The sequence below is a fragment of the Pan paniscus genome, chromosome 20, assembly GCF_029289425.2.
Source record: "Pan paniscus chromosome 20, NHGRI_mPanPan1-v2.0_pri, whole genome shotgun sequence".
Lineage (NCBI taxonomy): Eukaryota > Metazoa > Chordata > Mammalia > Primates > Hominidae > Pan > Pan paniscus.
The window spans coordinates 51,644,036-51,666,875 of NC_073269.2; the positions used below are offsets into that span (position 1 = coordinate 51,644,036).

The 22,840-nt window shown below is 52.9% G+C and overlaps 2 protein-coding genes across 5 annotated transcripts; one reads left to right on the top strand and one right to left on the bottom strand.

Annotated features, from left to right (window-relative positions):
- Positions 1–1,654: 1,654 nt before the first annotated feature.
- RTN2 (reticulon 2) lies at positions 1,655–14,889 on the bottom strand. 2 transcript variants are annotated; one of them, XM_003817518.5, is made up of 11 exons: positions 14,634–14,866; positions 12,931–12,975; positions 12,362–12,841; positions 12,002–12,256; positions 11,000–11,218; positions 6,155–6,362; positions 5,657–5,795; positions 5,446–5,515; positions 5,280–5,326; positions 2,866–2,924; positions 1,655–2,600 (listed from the first exon to the last, which is right to left on the bottom strand). In XM_003817518.5, the coding sequence occupies exons 1-11, from the start codon at positions 14,665–14,667 to the stop codon at positions 2,519–2,521; spliced, it is 1,638 nt and encodes a 545-aa protein (XP_003817566.3). In that variant the 5' UTR covers positions 14,668–14,866; the 3' UTR covers positions 1,655–2,518. The 2 variants fall into 2 exon arrangements, with proteins under 2 accessions (XP_003817566.3, XP_003817568.3); XM_003817520.6 differs by lacking the exon at positions 11,000–11,218 and having other exon boundaries at positions 14,634–14,889.
- Positions 14,890–15,635: 746 nt separating this feature from the next.
- Positions 15,636–21,794, top strand: PPM1N (protein phosphatase, Mg2+/Mn2+ dependent 1N (putative)). Of its 3 annotated transcripts, XM_003817611.7 has the most exons (5): positions 15,652–17,261; positions 17,799–17,916; positions 18,307–18,412; positions 18,501–18,561; positions 19,874–21,794. In XM_003817611.7, exons 1-5 carry the CDS (start codon positions 16,323–16,325, stop codon positions 19,940–19,942), a joined length of 1,293 nt encoding a protein of 430 aa, XP_003817659.6. In that variant the 5' UTR covers positions 15,652–16,322; the 3' UTR covers positions 19,943–21,794. The 3 variants fall into 3 exon arrangements, with proteins under 3 accessions (XP_063456478.1, XP_063456477.1, XP_003817659.6); XM_063600408.1 differs by lacking the exon at positions 18,307–18,412 and having other exon boundaries at positions 15,636–17,261; XM_063600407.1 differs by lacking the exon at positions 18,501–18,561 and having other exon boundaries at positions 15,651–17,261.
- The last annotated feature ends 1,046 nt before the right edge of the window (positions 21,795–22,840 follow it).

Consider the following 22,840-nt stretch of genomic DNA (forward strand, 5'->3'; position numbering starts at 1 on the left):
GGGTCTTGCTCTGTCACCCTGTCTGGAGTGCAGTGACGCAATCTCAGCTCACAACAACCTCCACCTCCTTAGTTCAAGCGATTCTCCTGCCTCAGCCTCCCGTGTAGCTGGTCTTACAGGTGCCCACCACCACGTCCGGTATTTTTAGTAGGGACGAGGTTTTACCATGTTGGTGAGGCTTGTCTTGAACTCCTGACCTCAGGTGATCTGCCTTCCTTGGCCTCCCAAAGGCTGGGATTACAGGTGTGAGCCACTGCACCTGGCCTCTTTTTTTCTTACTTAATTTTTTTGTAGAGATGAGGTCTATGTTGCCCAAACTTGTCTCGAACTCCTGGCCTTAAGTGATCCTCCCTCCTTGGCCTTCCAAAGTGCTGGGATTGCAGAGGTGAGCCATCGTGCCCAGCCTAATAAGTTTTCCATTTGAGGAAACTGAGGCTTTGAGAGGTGAAGTCATATGCTCAAGGTCATACAGCGAAGGGGTAGTAGAGCCAGGATTCAAACCCAGGTCTGTGGATCTTTAGACCTCAGTGTCCTCCCAGTCTCCCCACGGGTCCCTTTGCTTCATCCTTTCCGAGTTTAGTTGTTTTTTTATTGTTGTTCTTGTTGTTGCTGTTTTTTGATAGAGTCTCGCCCTGTTGCCCAGGCTGGAGTGCAGCGGCATGATCCTGGCTCACTGCAACCTCTGCCTCCTGGGTTCAAGTGATTCTCGTGCCTCAGGCTCCCGAGTAGCTGGGATTACAGGTATGCGCCGCCACACCCAGCTAATTTTTGTATTTTTAGTGGAGATGGAGTTTCATCATGTTGGTCAGGCTGGTCTGGAACTCCTGACCTCAGTGATCTGCCCACCTTGGCCTCCCAAAGTGCTGGGATTACAGGCGTGAGCCACTACGCCCAGTATGTAGTTTTTTTGTGTTTTGTTTTTGTTTTTGTTTAGAGACAGGGTCTCCCTCTGTAACTCAGGCTGAAGTGCAGTGGTGTGATCATAGCTCTCTGTAACCTCGAACTCCTGGCCTCAAGCAATTTTCCTGTCTTAGCCTCCCAAGTACCTGGGACTACAGGCATGCACCACCACGCCCGGCTAAATTTTTTTTTTTTTTTAGAGACGGGGGTCTTGTTATGTTGCTCAGGGTGGTCTCGAACTTTTGGCCTCAAGTGATCTTCCCACATTGGCCTCCCGAAGTGTTGGGATTACAGATGTGAGTCATCATGCCAGGCCTCAGATTAGTGTTGAAACTGGAAGTCCAGGGAGGCCCTGTATTTGTTCCCGAGGCAATCAGGGTGGGGAGACGTGGGTGGATGAGAGAAGTTTGTGAGGCAGGATAGACACAGCATTGTGACTGATTGTTTGTGGGAGGTGAGTGTGTAGAAGTCCAGAGCCATACCTGGGTGTCTGGCCTGGTGACACCGTGGGCAGTGAAAACATCCCTGAGTTGGAAATCAGGTAGGATGAAGAAGACGTTTGGTTAGACTTAGGGTGGAAGGGGCATCCAGAGGCCGTTGGACACGTGGGTTTGGGCTCAGTTGAGGTGGCTGCACAATAGGCAGGGTGTGGGATCCATTAGTGATGTCTGCCTTGAGCACAGGCATGGGAAGTGGCTGCCAAGGCTTGGCTAACCCTGGAATGGGTGGTCTGTCAGCATCTTCCCCTCAATCATTTCTTTTTTTTTTTTTTTGAGACAGAATCTCGCTCTGTCGCCGAGGCTGGAGTGCAGTGGCGCAATCTTGGCTCACTACAACCTCCATCTCCCAGATTCAAGCGACTCTTATGCCTCAGCCTCCCGAGTAGCTATGATTACAGGCATGCACCACCACACCCGGCTAAATTTTGTATTTTTAGTAGAGATGAGGTTTCACCATGTTGGCCAGGCTGGTCTTGAACTTCTGGTCTCAAGTGATCCGCCCTCCTCGGCCTCCCAAAGTGCTGGGATTACAGGCGTGAGCCACTGCGCCCGGCCTCCCCTCAATCATTTCATAACCTACACAGATGGCAGAGGGAGCTCCTTCCCCAGAGATGGGGAAGGTTCTCCTGGAGTGTCACTTAAGTGCCTTTCGGTGCAGAAAGGTGAACAACTGGAGGGTTCTGGAAGCACAAGAGGCCTCGGGTTTTCCACAGGAGTCTTTATTACAGTGTAAATCCAAGCTCAGGCCTCCCCTGGGCCCCATGCAAAGCCCCGGCGTTGGGGCTAGTAGCGTCCAGGAGACACCAACGCCTCACGGCGCCTCCAGCGGCGGGTCCGGAAGTGCAGGGTGGTGCCCTGTCTAGGCAACTACAAGTCCCAGCAGGCCCCGCGGCCAAGGTGCCTCGTCTTTCCTGGACTCCTGGAGCAGAGCCTCTTGGGAAATGTAGTCCTGGTCGCTCAGGTAATTAGCGCAGAGTCCCTAGTGGGAGTGATCCTGACACCCACCGGCAAAAGGCTCGGGCCGAGGAGGGGGGGTGGGTGGGAACGGACAAGAGATGGAGTGGGGCAGAGGGCTGCGGGGGGTGGGGGCAGGCGTCCTGCGGGCAGAGACACCGTTCTCATTCGGCTTTGGCTTTGGATCCGGAGACTGCGGCTGCTGCAGAGGCCAGGGCTCCGGTCCCTGGGATTTTAGCTCGGATCCTGAAGGAGAAACAGGTGGGATCACGAGGTGGGGCAAGAGACGCGGGGTGGGCATCTGGGGACAACGGGGAAAGCTGGGTGGGAAACTGACCAAGAGCCCGAAGCCAGCTCCTGCCCTCCACCTAGTGGCCTACATTGGAATTGCCTCCTCAGCCTTTTCAAGGGGACATTACCCCAGGAGATTTGCGGACAGCGAGAGTAGAAAGGAAAGGTTCCCAAGCTCCCCCACTTCCCCCTCCCATCGACCTCCGCCCCATGCTCTTACTTAGCTTTGATGTGGCTCAACTGATTGGTCACCAACCCCACATATTGGTCGATCTGAGCCTGGGGAGACCAAAGAAAGGTGAAAGAAGGGATTGGAGGGGTTTCTTCTCTTTAGTCACATAGGAGGCTGCTTCCTCCCCAACCTCCAAATTAGGAGTTGTGAGGAGTGGCCCACCACGCCACCCCCGGCTCTAAACTTCATAGAATACATTAGATGCCAGAGATGCCAGTTATAGGGTCAGTGAGTTAGGCCATACTCTGTATGGAGAGTGATGTCAGGTGGAACGCACAAGTATCTGGCAGTGAGGCCGTGTCCTGGGCACGATGGTTAATCTTTGAGTGAGTTTGCATACGTGTGTGTTGTGGGGTAGGGTGAGAACAGAAGGCACTGGCATTGGTCACTGAGTCCCTGAGTGGATTGATTTATATACTCGTGTTTTTAAAAAAATTATTTATTTATTTTTATTTATTTTTTTGAGACAGGGTCTCGCTCTGTCACCCAGCCTGCAGTGCAGTGGCATGATCTTGGTTCACTGCAACCTCAGCCTCCTGAGTTCAAGCGATTCTCCTGCCTCAGCCTCCCGAATAGCTGGGATTACAGGTGTGCACCAACATGCCCGGCTAATTTTTGGCTAATTTTTGGATTATTTATTTATTTTTTTCTTGTTCTTTTTTTTCTTTTTCTTTTTTTCCTGAGACGGAGTCTTGCTCTGTGGCCCAGGCTGGACTGCAGTGGTGCAATCTCAGCTCACTGCCACCACTGCCTCCCGGGTTCAAGCGATTCTCCTGCCTCAGCCTCCCGAGTAGCTGGGATTACAGGTGGACACCACTAAGCCTTGCTAATTTTTGGATTTTTAATACAGACAGGGTTTTACCTTGTTGGCCAGGCTGGTCTCGAACTCCTGACCTCAAGTGATCCACCTGCCTCAGCCTCCCAAAGCTGGGATCACAAGCGTGAGCCACCATACCCAGCCTTTTTTTTTTTTTTTTTTTTTTTTAGATAGGGTCTTGCTCTGTTGCCCAGGCTGGAGTGCAGTGGCATGATCACAGCTCACTGCAGCCTCTACCTCCTAGGGTTCAACTCATCCTCTTGCTTCAGCTTTCAGAGTAACTGGGACTATAGGTGTGTGCCACCACACCTGGCTAATTTTTAACCTTTTTGTAGAGATGGGGGTCTTACTATGTTGCCGAGGCTGGTCTTGAACTTCTGGCCTCAAGCAATTCTCCTGTCTCAACCTCCCAAAGTGCCGGGATTACAGTTGTGAGCCACTGTGCCTGGCCTGATTTAAATACAGTTTAATTGTGAGTCTTGGTGATTCCAGCCTGTGAAGGACAGAGTTAGGACTAACTGGCAGGGCATATTATCATGTGGCTCCCAGCTGTGCTGGAGAAGGGGCTGTCAGTCGATCCGCCTGTCTCTGGATAGGATGGATGTCAGCAGTCCTGCTAATGTCAGTCTTGTGGGCAACAGCCATCCCACTCTTGATTTTATTTTTATGTTTTTATTTTTTATTTTTTGGTGTTTTTTTTTTTTTTTTTGAGACAGACTCTTGCTCTGTCACCCAGTCTGGAATGCAGTAGCATTTAACTGATATGTCAGTTAAAATCAAGAGTGAAGGCCAATCTCAGCACTTTGGGAGGCCAACGCGGGCAGATCACCTGAGGTCGGGAGTTGGAGACCAGCCTGGCCAGCATGGTGAAACCCGGTCTCTACTAAAAATACAAAAAATTAGCCAGGCATGGTGGCAGGCACCTGTGATCCCAGCTACTCGGGAAGCTGAGGCAGGAGAATCGCTTGAACCTGGGAGGCAGAGGCTGCAGTGAGCCAAGATCGTGCCACTGCACTCCAGTCTGGGCAACAGAACGAGACTCCATCTCAAAAAAAAAAAAAAAAAAAAAAAAAAAAGGCAGCAAAGCCTGGGCACAGTGGCTCACGCCTGTAATCCCAGCACTTTGGGAGGCCAAGGTGGGCAGATCACTTGAGGTTAGGAGTTTGAGACCAGCCTGGCCAACATGGCAAAACTCCGTCTCTGCTAAAAATACAAAAATTAGCCGGGCACGGTGGCCATATGCCTGTAATCCCAGCTACTCAGAGATTGAGGCAGGAGACTTGCTTGAGCCCAGGAAATGGAGGTTGCAGTGAGCCGAGATCACACCACTGCACTCCAGCCTGGGCAACAGAGGAAGACTCTGTCTCAAAGAAAACCCAAAACAAAACAAAAACAAACAAAAAGCCTGTCCCTGCCTGATGCTGATAAGACATGTTAGTTAGACTCTGGTTGTATTGGGAAGGTGCTGCAGCCAGGACACCTGTGTCTGGCCGGGACATCTGTCAACGGGACCCCGGTTCTGGAAGGAGATGGTCAGACCCCCATGTTTAGCTGGGGTGCTGACAACTGAGGGTGTCACACTCACCTGGTGCTGCCGGTACAGCAGGGGGATGGTGAATAGACCAATTACTCCTGTGGGTACAGAGATGGGGGCGTCAGGGTGTTCCCAAGAGATGAACAGTTCCATCTGGAGCCCTGTCCCCCACCAGACTCCAAGTCCCCATTTGCCCCTTACAGCCTTCCCAGCTCACCCAGAATGAGAAGAGTCAAACCATTGAAGATGGCACCCACGAAGGTCAAGATGTAGAAGAGGAGGGCCAGCTGGGGGTGAAGGTCAGGGTCAGCAGAGCCCACCGGGAATTCCCTCCCATGCTGTGAATTTACCCAACAGTCGCCCTCCCACCCCCTAGCCATGCAGAGGTGAATGGGGGAACCCAGGAGGGGCTGAGAGCTTCAGGCCACCTTGAGGGAATCCACGAGGTCTTCTACCAGGAAGAAGTGCCGCAGCTGTGTGGCCGCCGAGACCACGTGGGAGGTGATCTGCTGGGACAAACGCTCCGTCTGCTCCCGAGTCAGGGTGAGGTCCACATCCAGGTAGGCCCTGCGGGGACAAAGGAGTGTGGGGCGACTCAGTGGGTGACCAGCTCAGACTGGTGCAGGGGCAGCTGAAACAAGGGAGAGGAATGGCGGTTGGGAGAAGACCAGAGTTAGGACTGAGGGGCAGCTCAGAGGAATCACATGTAGAGGGCTGGGGTCAGGGTCAGGGTCAGGGGAAGGGATCGAGGATGAAGGGTACCAGGTTAGGATCAGAGATTAGGATTGAAGGGTAGGTTAGGGGATCGGGATGAAAAATGATGAAGATGAGTCGGGGTCCGGGTGGGAGTTGGTGCCTGATTTGAGGTCGTGGGTCATGCTTTAGGGTCAGGACAGGGGCTCAGGTCAGGGGCCAGGGGTTCTCACTGGAAAGGGTTGGCTCCATCCCCCCGGTGCACGGCCTGCAGCACTTTGCGGTAAACCCTGAGAGAGATGGTGCCGCAGAGCAGCAACAGAGCCACGTGCGCGGCCACGGACACGATGCTAAAGTGCAGGAGGCAGAGGAGGGAGACCATCAGGCCTGTGAAGACCACTCCTGACGTCCTCGTGTCCTTCCAGTACAGCAGGTCCGCCACTGTGGAGGGGTGGGGGGCATCAGGGCTTGTACCTGACCTGGCTGGTCTCCTCACCTCCCTTTCCCTGTCCTACAGCTGAAAATGACTTCTCGACACACCTGTTTGAGCATAACCTGATTTCCTTTTTTTTTTTGAGAGACAGGGTCTCACTCTGTCGCCCAGGCTGGAGGGCAGTGGTGCAATCATAGCTCACTGCAGCCTCGATCTCCTGGGCTCAAGTGATCCTCCCACTTCAGCCTCCTCAGTAGCTGGGACTACAGGTGTGCACCACCACTCAGCTAATTTTTGTTTTTGTTTCTGTTTTTAGAGGTGGGGGGCTCTCGCTGTGTTGCCCAGGCTAGTCTCGAACTCCTGGCCTCAAGTTATCCTCCCGCATCAGCCTTCCAAAGTGCTGGGATTATAGGTGTGAGGCACAGCACACAGCCCGATTTGCAATTTTTTAAAAATTATTTTATTTTATTTTTATTTTTTTCTCTATTGCCCAGGCTGGAGTGCAGTGGCGCAATCGCGACTCACTGCAACCTCCGCCTCCCTGGTTCAAGCGATTCTCCTGCCTCAGCCTTCTAAGTAGCTGGGGTTACAGGCATGTGCCACCATTCCCGGCTAATTTTTGTATTTTTAGTAGAGACGGGGTTTCACCATGTTGGTCAGGCTGGTCTCGAACTCCTGACCTCGTGGTCCACCCGCCTTGGCCTCCCAAAGTGCTGGGATTACAGGCGTGAGCCACCATGCTTGGCCGCAAATTTTTAGCAGCCTCTTTTCTTCCTTGCTTACCTCCCTTCTTCTCCCTCTGGAAAACCCAAGTTAAACACCTAGCGAGTCCCATTAATCTTACTCCTCCCCATATAATTATGTGTGGACACAGAAATACAAACTGATGCTTCTTGGTCATTTCTTATGAAAAATGGAATTATGCTGGGCACGGTGGCTCACACCTGTAATCCTAGCACTTTGGGAGGCCGAGGCAGGCAGATCGCCTGAGGTCAGGAGTTCAAAGCCAGCCTGACCAACATGCTGAAACATCTCTACTAAAAATACAAAAATTAGCCAGGCTTGGTGGCAGGCGCCTGTAACCCCAGCTACTTGAGAGGCTGAGGCATGAGAATCACTTGAACCTGGGAGGCAGAGGTTATAGTGAGTCGAGATCACGACATTGCACTCCAGCCTGGGAGACAGAGCAAGACTCTCTCTCAAAAAAAAAAAAAAAAAGAAAGAAAGAAAAGAAAAAGACAAATGGAATTATATACACACTTTTCTGCATCATGCATACTTCACTCCACTTTTCCTCCTAATCAACTGAAATAGCTCCCTCTCCCCCTTTTGTTCCAAAGACAGGGTCTCGCTCTGTTGCCCAGGCTGGAGTGCAGTGGTGTGATCATAATTCACTTCAGCCTTGAACTTCTGGTCTCAAGTGATCCTCTACCTTTGGCCTCCCAAAGCACTGGGATTACAGATGTGAGCCACCATCCCTGATTAACTTTTAATTCATTCATTCTTTTTTGTTTTTTTGAAGAGTCTCACTCTGTTGCCAAGACTGGAGTGCTGTTGCGTGATCTTGGTTCACTATAACCTCAGCCTCCTGGGTTCAAGCTATCCTCCCACCTTAGCCTCCTGAGTAGCTGGGACTACAGGCACATGCTGCCATGCTTGGCTAATTGTTGTGTTTTCAGTAGACATGGGGTTTTGCTATGTTTGTTAGGTTGGTCTCAAACACCTGGCCTCAAGCATTTCACCTGCCTCAGCCTCCCAAAGTGCTGGGATTACAGGCATGTGCTACCGCGCCTGGCCTTAATTCATTCTTTTAAAGAGCTGCATAGTATTCTGTGTTGTGGCTGTGCTCTTGTGCTCTCATTCATTTTATTTAACCATGTACCTATTGCTGGGTCATTCAGTTTGTTTCCTAACCCCTTCACCGCAAGCAGGGCTGCAAGCAACATCCTCCAACAGATATTCTCACCTCCTGGAGTGACTATTTCTGAGACAGATTCCCAGGGTGGAATTGCTGGGTGGACTGGTTGTGTGTCTGTGTGTGTGTGTGTGTGTGTGTGTGTTTTGTTTTTGTTTTTATTTTTTTTGAGATGGATTCTCGCTCTATTGCCTAGGCTGGAGTGCAATGGCACAATCTTGGCTCACTGCAACCTCTGCTTCCTGGGTTCAAGCAATTCTCCTGCCTCAGCCTCCTGAGTAGCTGAGATTACAGGAGGGCTCCACCACACCCGGCTAATTTTTTATATTTTGGTAGAGATGGGGTTTCACCATGTTGGCCAGGCTGGTCTCGAACTCCTGACCTCAAGTAATCCTCCCACCTCGGCCTCCCAAAGTGTTGGGATTACAAGTGTGAGACACCACGCCTGGCCTTGGTTTGTTTTTTTTTTTTTTTGAGACAGAGTTTCGCTCTTGTTGCCCAGGCTGGAGTGCAATTGTGCAATCTCGGCTTACTGCAACCTCCACCTCCCAGGTTCAAGCGATTCTCCTGCCTCAGCCTCCCGAGTAGCTGGGATTACAGGCATGTGCCATCATGCCTGGCTAATTTTTTGTTATTTTTAGTTAGAGATGGGGTTTCACCGTGTTAGCCAGGATGGTCTTGATCTCCTGACCTCAGGTGATCCACCCACCTTGGCCTCCAAAAGTGCTGGGATTACAGGTGTGAGCCACCACGCCCGGCCACATTTTTTTTAATTTTATTTTATTTTTAGAGGCAGAGTCTCACTCTGTCACCCTGGCTGGAGTGCAGTGGCGTGATCATGGCTCACTACAGCCTCTACCTCCCAGAGTCAAGCAATCCTCCTACCTCGGCCTCCTAGCAGCTGGGACTACAGGTGGCACAACGATATCGTGCTAATTTTTTTTTTTTTTTGGACAAAGTCTTCCTCTGTCACCCAGGCTGGAGTACGGTGGCATGATCTCAGCTCACTGCAGCCTCTGCCTCCCGAGTTCAAGAGATTCTTGTGCCTCAGCCTCCCAACTAGCTGGGATCACAGGCATGAGCCGCCATGCCTGGCCTGGCTAATTTTTTTTTTTTTTTTTGAGGCAGAGTCTTGCTCTGTTGCCCAAGCTGGAGTGCAGTGGCGCGATCTCAGCTCACTGCAAGCTCTGCCTCCCGGGTTCACGCCATTCTCCTGCCTCAGCCTCCCGAGTAGCTGGACTACAGGCACCCGTCACCATACCCGGCTAATTTTTTGTATTTTAGTAGAGACGGGGTTTCACCATGTTAGCCAGGATGGTCTCGATCTCCTGACCTTGTGATCCGCCCACCTCGACCTCCTAAACCTGGCTAATTTTTAAATGTTTTGTAGAGATAGGGTCTCGCTATGTTGCCCAGGTTGAATTCCTGGCTTCAAGTGATCCTCCCACCTCGGCCTCCCAAAGTGTTGGGATTACAGGCATGAGCCACCGCGCCCGGTCATATATATTTTTTTAATGTCATAAATTTTGAAACACTGCTTACTAGTAAGACCATAACAGTTCTTATTTCCACAAGAAGCAAGAGAAAGATCTTTTCCCAGCATCCTGCCCTGCAGTGGGTTGCAGTTCTTTTTAAGTTTTGCCAATCTGTCAGGTGTAAAGTGATATCCCCTTGATACCCTTAGCAACACATGTTTCTAAGTCCTAAATGTATTAATCACGCCATACTCCTTTCCAGGGCCTAACTCAAATTTCTGACCCCTTTCTGAGACCCTAAAACACACCTCCTAAACCCAACCTCAGCCCTGACCAGTGACCTTTGTACCCCAACCTTCATCTCATCTGTCTAAACTTTAGGCTCGCTCCTGTAATCACAACACTTTGGGAGGCCGAGGCGGGAGGATCACCTGAGGCCTGGACAACATAGTGAGACCCTGTCTCTACAAACAAAATAAGAAAATTAGCAGGGCGTGGTGGCCTGTGGCTCTAGTCCCAACTACTTGGGAGGCTGAGGTGGGAGGATCACTTGCACCCAGGTGTTGGAGGCTGCAATGAGCTATGATCCCACCACTGCACTCCAGAAAGGGCGACAGAGGGGGACTCTGTGGCTTAAAAAGAAAAAGAAACTTTAGTAATCTGCTTTCCTTTGAGTCCTGAAAACCAGGAACTCAGTACCTTTCTATTTCTTTCCAGATCCTCTCTATCCTCCCACACTCCCTCCAACTGACCCCTCCGACCGGTCCCTCTTAGAGGCTCACCCCTCACTTCTGTATCCTTCCAATGCATCTCCTCTCATTTACCTCCAAATAGGGCAGCCCCTCCCTCCCCATAGCAGGGCCCTCCCAGGCAGGCTCCTAGTGGCCGGCGCCAGTGGGTGGGGGAGGGGCCAGGTCGCCTGAGGCGGGGGCTAAGTTTAGGCACGCTGGGGGGAGGGGGCCTCCCCGCAGCTGTTCTGGCCCGTCTGGCCCCTGAGTGACAGCGCTGCCTGGGGCCGAGGCTGGGGGAGGGGGTCCTCCCTGCTCCTGGGCCCCAAAGTGCTGGCTCGAAGGAGAAGGGACCCCATGCTCCCTCTGGGTCCTCCCTATACTGCCCCTCGGCCGCCTAGCCCCAGCCTGCAGCGCTGCGGAAGCAGATCAGTAATAAAAATGCTCCGGATGTGCAGGAGATAAGGGCGAGTTTGGACCCCGTTCCGCCGACCTCAGCCCCCGTCCAGCCCGTTCCGCAAGCCCACCTTTACTCCCCATATCGGCTCCGAGTGAGAGGCTGGGGACACCGCTGCTTCTCGGGGATTTTGCCCACTTCAGTAGAACCCGGAGGACAGGAGTAGGGGGGGTGGGGCCCCTTTGGACCCAGCCAATGGCTGTCCATAGAGGTGGGGACAATTCCAAAATTGGAACCGTCTTGTAAACAGCCAAAAGCAATGATGTCTTTAACCATTCCATAGCTGTTCCTGGAGGCGGAGCATATTTTAAAGTAAGGCTGGGTCATTTTACAACTGGCCAATAGATGTGGTCAGGAAAAAGAGGGTTTTTGTTTGTTTTTTTCAAATAGAGATCGAGTCTCCCTATGTTGCCCAGGCTGGTCTTGCACTCTTGGCTTCAAAGGATCCTCCCGCCTCGGCCTCCCAAAGTGTTTAGGATTACAGGCATGAGCCACTGCGCCTGGCCAAAAAGAAGAGTTTTTAAAAGGCACAGAGTTTACTTATATTCTACGGCCACATCTAAATAAGGAGAGAACTGTATTTTTTCAGGGATTTGGCCTGTCCAAAATCAGCCACTAGGAGGAGCGCTCCAGAAGAGGGAGGATTATTTTATTTTATATTTATTTTTTGAGACGGAGTCTCGCTCTGTCGCCCAGGCTGGAGTGCAGTGGCGCGATCTTGGCTCACTGCAACCTCTGCCTTCCAGGTTCAAGCGATTCTCCTGCCTCAGCCTCCCGAGTACAGACGGGGTTTCACCATGTTGGCCAGGCTGATCTCGAACTCCTCACCTCAAGTGATCCGCCCGCCTCGGCCTCCCAAAGGGCTGGGATTACAGGCATGAGCCACCGCGCCCGGCCGGGGAAATTTTTTAAAAAGCGGAGTTTATCACGTCTAGCCAGACGTGATATCACGTCTATCTCTTCCCTTTTCCACTATGTACTGTTCCTTTGCGAGGTTGGTCCCTTTAATTCAAAATCCTCTCACCCTTTGCCTTCTGTGGGCCAATGCAGCATCTTCATACACGTTGCTTACCTAGAAAGCGTGGCTCCACCGTGAATTCTAATTGGTCCGTGCTATCGAGGCACTGTCCCCTTACTGGCTCTCGTTCCAGTGGCCCCCACTGCTTTTCTTCCTCTTCCAGCAATGGCTCTTCGGGCCCAGAGTTCGAATCTCGCGATCGGGATGGGGACGGAGTACCGGCCTGGGGTGTCCCAGAGCCCGGACTGAGCTGGGGAGTCAAGACCTCGGGCGATGAGGGCTGAGCAAGTCGGAGTCGTAGGTCCAGTTCTGATACGGTAGAGAGAGAAGGCCGTGAGCTTTCTTCTTGGAGGTGCCCCAAGGAGAAACCACCCACCCCTCTTGGCTTCGGTCCCAGCACCTCGGACATCTCACCTTCCCCAGCTTCTCCTGCCTCCAATCTGTTGGGTTCTTGGGGTTCTTCGTCTTCCAGCGGGGTGGAGCTGCTGGTGGAAGAGTCCTCCCCGGATCCCGTTCCCCGGGCCACCCAGCCCAGATGGTCCAACCGAAGCCTCAGGTCTTCCAGAGGGCGCTCGGATGGAGGGGCGGTGTCAGGATCACCCCGTCGTCCAGGCTCCGGGGATTGGCTCAGGCTGGGGATGCTCTCCAAGCTGTCGCCCAGGCTGGGCTGAGGGTGCTGGTCTCGTGGTTCCGAGACTGAGCGGCCCTGGGGGCGGGGGCGGCGGGCAGTTGAATCCCTGCGGCCCCCGGAGCCCACTACACCATCAAAGGCGATGTAGGAGAAGGTCAGCTCCCGGGGGGTGCCCCAGTCCTGCGACGTGGTCTCCTCCTCGTCCTCCTCTGAGAATTCCCGGGCTGTGTGCAGCTCTCGAAAATCGGAGTCGTCGTTCCCTCCTGCAGTGGGTGAAGGAGAGCCTTGTTTCCCTCAGCAGGCCCCTGAGCTGCCCAGCCCTGAGCCCCTTCACATGCTCCCCACCACTTACCTTCTGTGGAATCAGGAGTTGAGGAGGCTGTAGACGGAGCTTCTTCTGCGAGAGGGAAAGAATCGAAGACTCTTAGAAGCTTAGACTGTCCGAATCACAGAAGTGTCCCAGTCCTGGAATCTTAGAATATTTGAATCACAGGACTTTTAGAACATTCTGCACACAGACTCTAAAACCTAGCATCACTGCCTGATGAAGCTCAGAGTCTTTGAAGTCCAAATCCAGGAATCTTAATCTTAGAGTCTTCAAAGTAGGAATCTTAGGAGGTTTCAATTCATTCATTCGTTCAACAACCACTTATTGAGCACCTACTATGTGCCAGGCACTGTTCTAGGTCCTGGGGATACAGCTGTGAAGAAAACAGACAAAATCCCTGCCCTCCTAGAGCTGACACTCTTTGGGATAGACAAACAATAAACAAGTGGATATATGACGTCGGGTGCAGATGAGCATACGGAGTAAAGTAAAGAAGGGTAGGGGAAGAGAAAGTGAAGGGGTGCTGTTTCTCGTAGGGTGGTCAAGAAGGCTTCTCTGATAAGATGACGTTTGAGCAGAGATCTGAAGGAAGTGAGGAAGCCATGCAGATGTTCAGGGACGTCTTCCAGGCAGAGAAGAAAGCCAGTGCAAAGGCCCTGAGCCAGGCACCATGCTTGGCATCTGAGGAACTGAGAGGTGCGAAGATATGACTGGAGAAGAGTGAATGAGAAGGAGAGGAGTGGGAGGTGAGAACAGAGAGGTAAGGGCGGTGGGGAGAGACAGACGAGGTGGTCCTCCCTTTGTAATCTGAAGTTAACGACAAGATCTTAGAATGTTGGGATGATACTCGAAAATGCTGAAATCACCAATTCTCAGAATTTTGGCATCTGGACACGCGAGACATGGAAATGGCTAGATCTAAGGGTGTTGAAATCCCCAGCTGTCAGAACCCCCATGTGTGGGACAGAGAACGGTAGACATGGACTGTTATAGCTGCGAGCTCAGAGATTGTGAGGATCAGGCTAGGCGTTTTCAGCTGGGAATCCAGCCCCTTAGAGCTAGTTCAGAGCTTTGCACATAGATGATGCTCAATGCGGTTTGGAAATTGAAATCTGACGCCCTGTGCCCTCACCTCGTTTCCTCAGCTGGGGAATGGGAGGCCTGGAATGGTGTGGGTCTTCCCCAGGATTACCATTAACCAGTGGTAAAGACCGCTAAGGACCCATGAGTCCTTGCCCCCAAACCACGGATGGCTGTTTTCCCGGGACAGGGTTGGACAGTTTGGGCGAGGTCGGGGCTGCCTCTTGGACAGAAAACGGGGATGGGATGCGAAGACAAGTGATTGGGAGCCAGACCCCTGTTTTCCATCCTGTCTCTACCCTCCGTTCAACCCCCTCCCCGCCAGCTGCGGCCAGCACCAGAGCCAGGGGACAGCTCCCCGCGCGCGTCCTCGCTCCCGGGCGGGGCCGGGCGGTACGTCCCAGAGCGCAGCGCGCCCCCCGCCTGCTGTCTCAGTGCCCCCTCACCTCCGCCCTGTTTCGTCCAGGTCCTCCGGGTCAGGCTGCCCCCGTCGCCGCCAGAGCGCGGGGGAGGGGAGAGCTTCCTTTGTCTCCTATGCCTCCTCCCCCCATCCCGGCTCTCCTGCGGGCAAGCGCCGAGGGGACACCGGGGAGTACCCCACCTGAACCTCTGGGGCCCACACCAGGCCCCAGCCTTCCTCTACTCACTGCAGTGGGCGAAGACCGGCAGGACCTGCCCCATGGCCCCCCTCGGGCCTGCATCGGGACCCCCGCCCACTCCGGCTGTGCCGCCCTGGGCCCGGGGTCGCGGGCGCTCATCTCCGCCGCGCCCACGACGCCGCTGCCATTCTCGCCGCCTCCTCCTCCCGGGCTGCTCCAGCAGCCGCCGCCGCCGCCGCCGCCGCCGCCGCCCTGTGCTCGGCTCGGCGGGGGCGGGCGGGGCCGAGGTGGGGAAGGCACTGCAGCGCGCGGCCGGGGGCGGGGCCAGAGGACGGGCAGGGCGGTACCAGAGGGAGGGTGAGGGGCGGGGAAAAGCCGAGGATCAGGCGGAGGGGCGTGGCCTTCTTACTAAAGGGGCGGAGCCAAGAGGGTGGGCTACGGCGCCAGGAAGGAGGGGAAAGCGGCCTGAAGGGCGGGGCCTAGATCGCAGAGGGCGCAGCCTTTAGGGGAAGAGGGAAGGAGGCCTGGAGTCGGGCGAGGGACTTGGGAGAGGTTGGTGAACGAGCCACGGCAGAGAGGATGAGAGCGTGGATCCCTGGGTGGGTTGGGGCGGAGCTCGGGGTGCCATTGAGGAGGGGGTGGAAAGATTCTAATGCTCTGAGGTAGGGTCCGAGCCTAGATTTGCAGAGGGAGCGAGAAAGGGGGTCGAATGAAACGATTCAGAAACTTTTGGGGCACGCGGAGGAGCTCAAACGTGGGCAGGGCTAAAGCAACAGGGAATTATTCAAATATAACTGGGTGGGGTCGGATTCCAGGCGATTCCAGGTCTGCGAAAATTAGAAGGGTCTGGAGCTGTGTGCGTGAATCCTGGATGGGCGGGGCCTGGAAGAGAAAATAACCGAAGCCCCAGAGGGGAGGGGTCGAACTAAAAACAGTAAAGAAAAAAAAAAAAAAAAAAAAAAAAAAAAAAAAAATATATATATATATATATATATATATATATATAGCTTTTTGAGACAGGGTCTCGCTCTGTCGCCCAGGCTGGAGTGCAGTGATACGATCACGGTTCACTGCAGCCTCGACCTCCCGGGCTCAGGTGATCCTCCCACCTAAGCCTCCTGAGTAGCTGGGATCACAGGTGTGTTCCACCGCGCCTGGCTAAATGTTAATTTTTGTAGAGACGGGGTCTCGCTATGTTTCCCAGGCTGGTCTCAAACTCCTGGGCTTAAGCGATCCGCCTGCCTCGGCCTCCCTAAGTGCTGGGGTTATAGGCGTGAGCCACCGCGCCCGGCCAAGTATGGTATTTACAGGTTTTGAGGCTGGGGGCTGTACCACTGAGGTGGGAGGAGCTTGGACTGAGTGTTGTGTTGAGAACACAGATTCTAGAATTAGTTTCCCTGGAACACCGGTTACTTCTGTGACTGTTTCTTCTTCCATATGTAAACTGGAGATGATGATGTATAACAGTGTGTGACACATTAGTACTATGTAATAGTTTGCCACTGGTACAGTATTATCTTTTTTCTTTTTTTTTTCCTGATTCAGATCCCAAACCCCGCTTTGTATGTGCAGGAAACAGGAGACCCAGAAGTGTAATTCCTTCTAGTGACCCGCCTAAAGAGCAGGTCAAAGGACAGGAAGGAGATTTAGATGGTTTAAAATCTCACAGCGGAGGGGATTAATGGAGGGGGCGGGCAGGTGTACAGGGTGGAGCCTTCCTGATCCCAGGGCTGAAGGATGGCGGTCCTGGCCCGCCAGCTGCAGCGTCTCCTCTGGACCGCTTGCAATAAAAAGGAGAGGGAGAAGGAGGGGAGGGAGGAAGAGGAGGAGGAGGAGGCGGGGCGCAGGGCCCACGAAGGGCCTCGGTCTCTGTTGACAGCGCCGCGCCGAGCCCAGCGGCCGCACGGGGGTGCCGAGGCGTCTGGGGGCCTGCGCTTCGGGGCGAGCGCAGCGCAAGGCTGGCGCGCGCGCATGGAGGATGCTCACTGCACTTGGCTTTCGTTACCTGGTCTGCCCCCGGGCTGGGCCTTGTTTGCCGTCCTCGACGGCCACGGTGGTGCTCGAGCTGCCCGCTTCGGTGCACGCCATTTGCCAGGCCATGTGCTCCAGGAGCTGGGCCCGGAGCCTAGCGAGCCCGAGGGCGTGCGCGAGGCGCTGCGCCGAGCCTTCTTGAGCGCCGACGAGCGCCTGCGCTCCCTCTGGCCCCGCGTGGAAACGGGCGGCTGCACGGCCGTGGTGTTGCTGGTCTCCCCGCGGTTTCTGTACCTGGCACACTGCGGTGACTCCCGCGCGGTGCTGAGCCGCGCTGGCGCCGTGGCCTTCAGCACAGAGGACCACCGGCCCCTTCGACCCCGGGAACGCGAGCGCATCCACGCCGCTGGCGGCACCATCCGCCGCCGCCGCGTCGAGGGCTCTCTGGCCGTGTCGCGAGCGTTGGGCGACTTTGCCTACAAGGAGGCTCCGGGGAGGCCCCCCGAGCTACAGCTCGTTTCTGCGGAGCCTGAGGTGGCCGCACTGGCACGCCAGGCTGAGGACGAGTTCATGCTCCTGGCCTCTGATGGCGTCTGGGACACTGTGTCTGGTGCTGCCCTGGCGGGACTGGTGGCTTCGCGCCTCCGCTTGGGCCTGGCCCCAGAGCTTCTCTGCGCGCAGCTGTTGGACACGTGTCTGTGCAAGGTCCTGGGGGCGTGGCGTGGTACCTTTGAGGCTTGGTGCAGCAGAGGGAGAGAGCCTCGGGGTTTTGGGGAGGAGGGCTTTGATGGAGAGGCAAGAGTAAAGCTAGAAAAGGAGGGGATGGGGCTCAAGCGAAGGGCGTGGCCTGAAGTGGGCAGGGCCAAAATACAGGGGCGGAGCCTGAGGGATGCTTTGAGGCACGGGAGAGTTAGTGGAAGGGATTTAAGAGAAAGGGCGTGGTCTTTTGGAATGGGGCGATTCTGGGTCGTAGGAGCCGGGCCGGAAGTATTGATTAGTGCTGGAAGGTGGAAGAGCAGGTAAACATCAGAGCGGGCGGAGCTTTAGGGAAAAGGCATTGTTCTCTCAATTGGGAGGGCCTAGGACCGGGTTTGGTCCCAGTAGGAGAGGATTGGCAGGTGGGTGGGACGCGAAAGAAATGGGCATAAGTAGAATGAAGTGGGGGACTTGAACCTGGGGATTGTTGGGAAGCTCTGCCTTGGACTCTCCCCCACCGGGCTCCTTTTTCTCCACCGGCTTCAGGGCAGCCTGGACAACATGACCTGCATCCTGGTCTGCTTCCCTGGGGCCCCTAGGCCTTCTGAGGAGGCGATCAGGAGGGAGCTGGCACTGGACGCAGCCCTGGGCCGCAGAATCGCTGGTGAGCAGACTCTGGGGGCCCAGCTGGAGGGGTGGTTGGCCAGTGAAGGCTCTGCCATAACTTTTTCTTTTTTTCTTTCTTTTTTTTGAGATGGAGTCTTGCTCTGTCTCCTAGGCTGGAGTGCAGTGGCGTGATCTTGGCTCACTGCAACCTCTGCCTTCCGGGTTCAAGCGATTCTCCTGCCTCAGCCTCCTGAGTAGCTGGGATTACAGGCATGCACAACCACACCCAGCTAATTTTTGTATTGTTAGTATAGACGGGGTTTCACTATGTTGTCCAGGCTGGTCTCGAACCCCTGGCCTCAAGTGATCCGCCCGCCTTGGTCTCCCAAAGTGCTGGGATTACAGGCGTGCGCCACTGTGCCCAGCCTAACTCTTGACTCTTTCTCAGAACTGTGTGCCTCTGCTCAGAAGCCCCCCAGCCTGAACACAGTTTTCAGGACTCTGGCCTCAGAGGACATCCCAGATTTACCTCCTGGGGGAGGGCTGGACTGCAAGTGAGTTGGGGTGAGGAAGGGTGGGGTGGAATGAGGGTGGGGTGGAAGGAGGAGGGTCCCCTCCTGAGGGCCTTCCTGTGCTCTCCAGGGCCACTGTCATTGCTGAAGTTTATTCTCAGATCTGCCAGGTCTCAGAAGAGTGCGGAGAGGTAAGGATCCTGTGTTCTCCAATGTTTCTCTTAGGAGAGGACCCCCCCCCCCCGGCCCACCCCTCTTAGTGACAGGGAAATTGAAGCCAGTGAGGATAAGGGATTTGCCTGATATATTTTATTCCTCTTTTCTCTTCTTTCATTCTTTTTTTTTTCTTTTTTTCCTTCCTTCCTTTTCTCTCTCTCTCTCTTTTTTTAGACTGGGTCTCACTATGTTGCCCAGGCTGGTCTCAAACTCCTGGGCTCAAGGGATCCTCCTGCTTTGGCCTCCCAAAGTGCTGGGATTACAGGCGGGAGCCACTGCAACCCAGCCAGCTTCCTATATTAATACATTCCTACTCCCAGCCCTGAAGCATTGTGCAAGGCATGAGGAGGGAGACGCAGATGCAGAGAAGAGACTGTGATTCCCCTCCAAGAAATGTGAGCCGGCAACGCTCTGCATTGCCCCATCAGCCCAAGTGCTTCCCACATCCAAGAATAAGATGGAAACATTCAGGGAATGCTAATGACCAATTCTAAGGCCTGGACGCACAGCAGATACCATCAGGACATACATGAGTATGATCCAGGTCTTAGACAAGAGAAGCTGTAATGGGGCCCAGATAGCTAAGGAGAATTTGGAGATATCCAAAGAGGTATAGTGGTGGACCGAGGCATGGAGTGGGATCAGGGAAGAAATGGGAGGGAGGAAGCTGGGTTTAGAGCCCCAAGGCCTTTGCATGGCAGAGATGGGAGTTTGGTGATTATCATGTTGATGAGGGAGGATTGTTGATAATTTCTCAGTAGCTGAAGGAGGTATTTGTCAGTTTTCTCTGAGTCGTGAGAGATGGAAGCCCAATTCAAGCTGGGAAAACAAAACAGGGAATTTACTGGGCCATTAATCGAAGAGTTTAGAGTCTTAAGGCATGGCTGCATCTAGTTGTCAGATGATGTCATCATGAATGGTCTCTTTTTATTTTCTCCGAGTTGGCTTCATTACCTTTCAGGGTCTCCTCCTGAGGTAGCGGAGACTTGCAGCTCCAGGCTTACACCCCAGCAGCCTGTCCTCCCCAGTGGAGAAAGTTTGCCAATTTCCCCGGAGTTGCAGCAGTGGTCTTTGGGGGCTGGTTCTCATTGGCCACACCAGGTCACATGCTGACCAGTCACTGTGTCTGATTGGCCAGGCTGGGGTCGCACTTGGGGTTGGGGTCCACTCCATTCAAACCTTAATGGATTGTGAGATGGGATATGGTAGTCCCTCAAAGGGAAAGGAAGAGGTGCCAGGAGACAAGACAGAATTTCTCATTACCTTCTCCCACATTTTGTGTTACAGAAGGGGCAGGATGGGGATGGGAAGTCCACCCCCACGCATTTGGGCTCAGCCTTGGACATGGAGGCCTGACAGCTGTTGTCCTTTGGGGATCCTTTGCTTCTCTGGGGCCTCAACAGAACTAAAGAAGAAAACCGACCCTTTCCCCAACTACATGTACCAGCGGAAGGAAGGAAGGCCAATGTAGGAACCCAAAACGCTTATTTCTTCTTCTCTTACTTCCCTCTCACAGAAAAGTCTTACGAATGGGGAAATTCCACCAACATCCAGACCAAAAAGAAAAAAGCCCAAAACGAAAAAAAAAAAAACAAAAAAACAAAAAACCAAAAACCCCCAACCAAATGTTTTTGAAATATTCTGAGCCGAACAGATTCTGAGAGATAACCCAGTCCAATAACCTCTTTCTTTCTTATTACTCATCTGTTTTTGAGGGGAAGTAGAGTTTTGATTATTAAACTTTATTTACATAAGTGATTCCAAATACATTTTCTTGTAAAAAACAAGAAAACATGTTTTGCCTAGTCTGTTAGCAAATACGTTACAGGGCACCTGCTGTGTGCCAGGCCTTAGCCTCACAGTCATGAACCAGGCTGACCCACCAAGATCCTTGCCACCGTGGGGCTGACCTCTTGGTCAGGAGACGCAGCAAACAAGGGAATCAATAAATAAAGTCATCTCGCCAGGTGCAGTGGCTCACATCTGTAATCTCAGCACTTGGGGGAGGCTGAGGTGGGAGGATCACTTGAGCCCAAGAGTTCGAGACCAGCCTGGGCAACATAGCAAGATGCAATCTGTAATTTTTTTATTTTTTTATTTTTTTGAGACGGAGTCTCGCTCTGTCACCCAGGCTGGAGTGCAAGGGTGCTCTCTCGGCTCACTGCAAGCTCCGCCTCCCAGGTTCATGCCATTCTCCCGCCCAGTCTGTAATTAATACTAAAAAAAAAAAGTCATCTTGCACACTGACAAGTGTCACGAAGAAAATAAAACAGGAGGATGTGTTGAGAAAATGACTAGGGGAGCTACTTCGGGTTTTTTACTTTTTCCAATTTTTAAAATTTTAATTTATTTAATTCAGGTAGTTTTGAATGGGTAATAAATTCACTTGGTTTGAAATGCAAAGAGTGCAAGATGGCATACAATGAAGTCTTTCTCTATCCCTCTCACACTTCAGCCACTCAATTTTCCATGGTGGGGGAGGTGGCTTTTGAAACAGGGGAATCAGGAAAGGTCTCTGAGGAGGGGACAGTTGAGCAGAGACCTGACAGAGAAGAGTCAGCTCCGCAAATACCCCAAAGAGTGTTCTAAGGCAGAGGGAACAATCAGTATGAAGGCTTAGAAGCAAGATAAAATTCCCCCCCCTCCTTTTTTTTTTGAGACAGAGTTTTCACTCTTGTTGCCCAGGCTGGAGTGCAATGGTGCAATCTCGGCTCACTGCAACCTCCGCCTCCTGGGTTCAAGCGATTCTCCTGCCTCAGCCTCCCAAGTAGCTGGGATTACAGGCACGTGCCACCACACCCGGCTAACTTTTTGTATTTACTACAGACAGGGTTTCACCATGTTAGTCAGGCTGGTCTCAAACTCCTGACCTTAGGTGATCCACCCAACTCGGCCTCCCAAAATGTTGGGATTGCAGGCATGAGCCACCAGGTCCGGCCAAATTTGGCATTTTCAAGACAGACTTGAGACCTCCCAAGTGCGGTGGCTCACACTTGTAATCCCAGCACTTTGGGAGGCCGAGGCAGCTTGATTCCAGGAATTCGAGACCAGCATGGGCAACATAGCAAAACCTTGTCTCTACAAAAAAAAAAAAAAAGATCTCTGTGACCACCAAATTAACCCCACACTCTCTATCTCACTGGTAACCCTTGCAATGAGTTTAAAGTGGACTTTTTACATGTATTAATATATGGTATTTTGGGTGTTTCCTTGATTTTTTTCATTCCCTTTGTATCTCTGGCAACTTTTTATCCACTTAATGGATGTTTTCATTCTATGTCACCCATGTCATTTACACACTTCATGCCACCCGTTTTTTTTAAGAGACAAGGTCTAAGTCTGTATCCCAAGCTGGAGTATAATGGCGCAATCATCGCTCACCACAGCCTCGAACTCCTGGGCTCAAGCAATCCTCCTACCTCATCTTCCCAAGTAGCTGGGACCACAGATGGATGATACCACACCCAGTTAATTTTTTTTTTTGTTTTAGAGATGGGGTCTCGGCCAGGCGCAGTGGCTCACACGTGTAATCCCAGCACTTTGGGAGGCCGAGGTGGGCAGATCATCTGAGGTCAGGAGTTCGAGACCAGCCTGACCAACATGGAGAAACCCCATCTCTACTAAAAAATGCAAAAATTAGCTGGGCGTGGTGGTGCATGCCTGTAATCCCAGCTACTTGGGAGGCTGAGGCAGGAGAATCACTTGAACCCAGGAGGTGGAGGTTGCAGTGAGCCGAGATTGCGCCATTGAACTCTAGCCTGGGAAACAAGAATGAAATTCTGTCTCAAAAAAAAAAAAAGAGAGAAATGGGGCCTCACTATGTTGTCCAGGCTGGTCTCAAACTCCCTGACCTCAAGTGATCCTCCTGCCTTGGCTTCTCAAAGCACCAAAGCACTGGGATTACAGGCATGACACACCTTGCCCAGTCCACACCTCCTTAAGTTGCTGCTCACTCCGTGCTTCAGAAAAGTATGTCCAAGGGTTTCACTATTCCCTGCCCTCATCTTTTTTTTGTTTTGTTTTGTTTAATTTTTTTTGAGGAGGCTTGCTCTGTCTCCCAGGCTGGAGTGTAGTGTCACGATCTTGGCTCACTGCAACCTCCGCCTCCAGGGTTCAAGTGATCCTCCCACCTCAGCCCCTCAGCCACCCAAGTAGCTGGGATTACAGGTGTGTGCCACCATGCCTGGTTAATTTTTTGTTTTTAGTAGAAATGGGGTTTCACCACGTTGGCCAGGCTGGTCTTGAACTCCTGAC

Bases quoted from the DNA above. Each gene is read 5' to 3' on its own strand.
- RTN2 (XM_003817518.5), bottom strand. From the start codon at position 14,667: ATGGGGCAGGTCCTGCCGGTCTTCGCCCACTGCA. The intron at 11,219-12,001 runs GTAAGCAACGTG...CTCCGCCTCCAG, and splicing joins GGTGGAGCCACGCTTTCTAG to GAACAGCTATGGAATGGTTA. The intron at 6,363-10,999 runs GTGGGCTTGCGG...ACCCCTCCACAG, and splicing joins AGCCGATATGGGGAGTAAAG to TGGCGGACCTGCTGTACTGG.
- PPM1N (XM_063600407.1), top strand. From the start codon at position 16,323: ATGGCGGTCCTGGCCCGCCAGCTGCAGCGTCTCCTCTGGACCGCTTGC. The intron at 17,262-17,798 runs GTCCTGGGGGCG...CACCGGCTTCAG, and splicing joins TGGACACGTGTCTGTGCAAG to GGCAGCCTGGACAACATGAC. The intron at 18,413-19,873 runs GTGAGTTGGGGT...TTTGTGTTACAG, and splicing joins GGGGGAGGGCTGGACTGCAA to AAGGGGCAGGATGGGGATGG.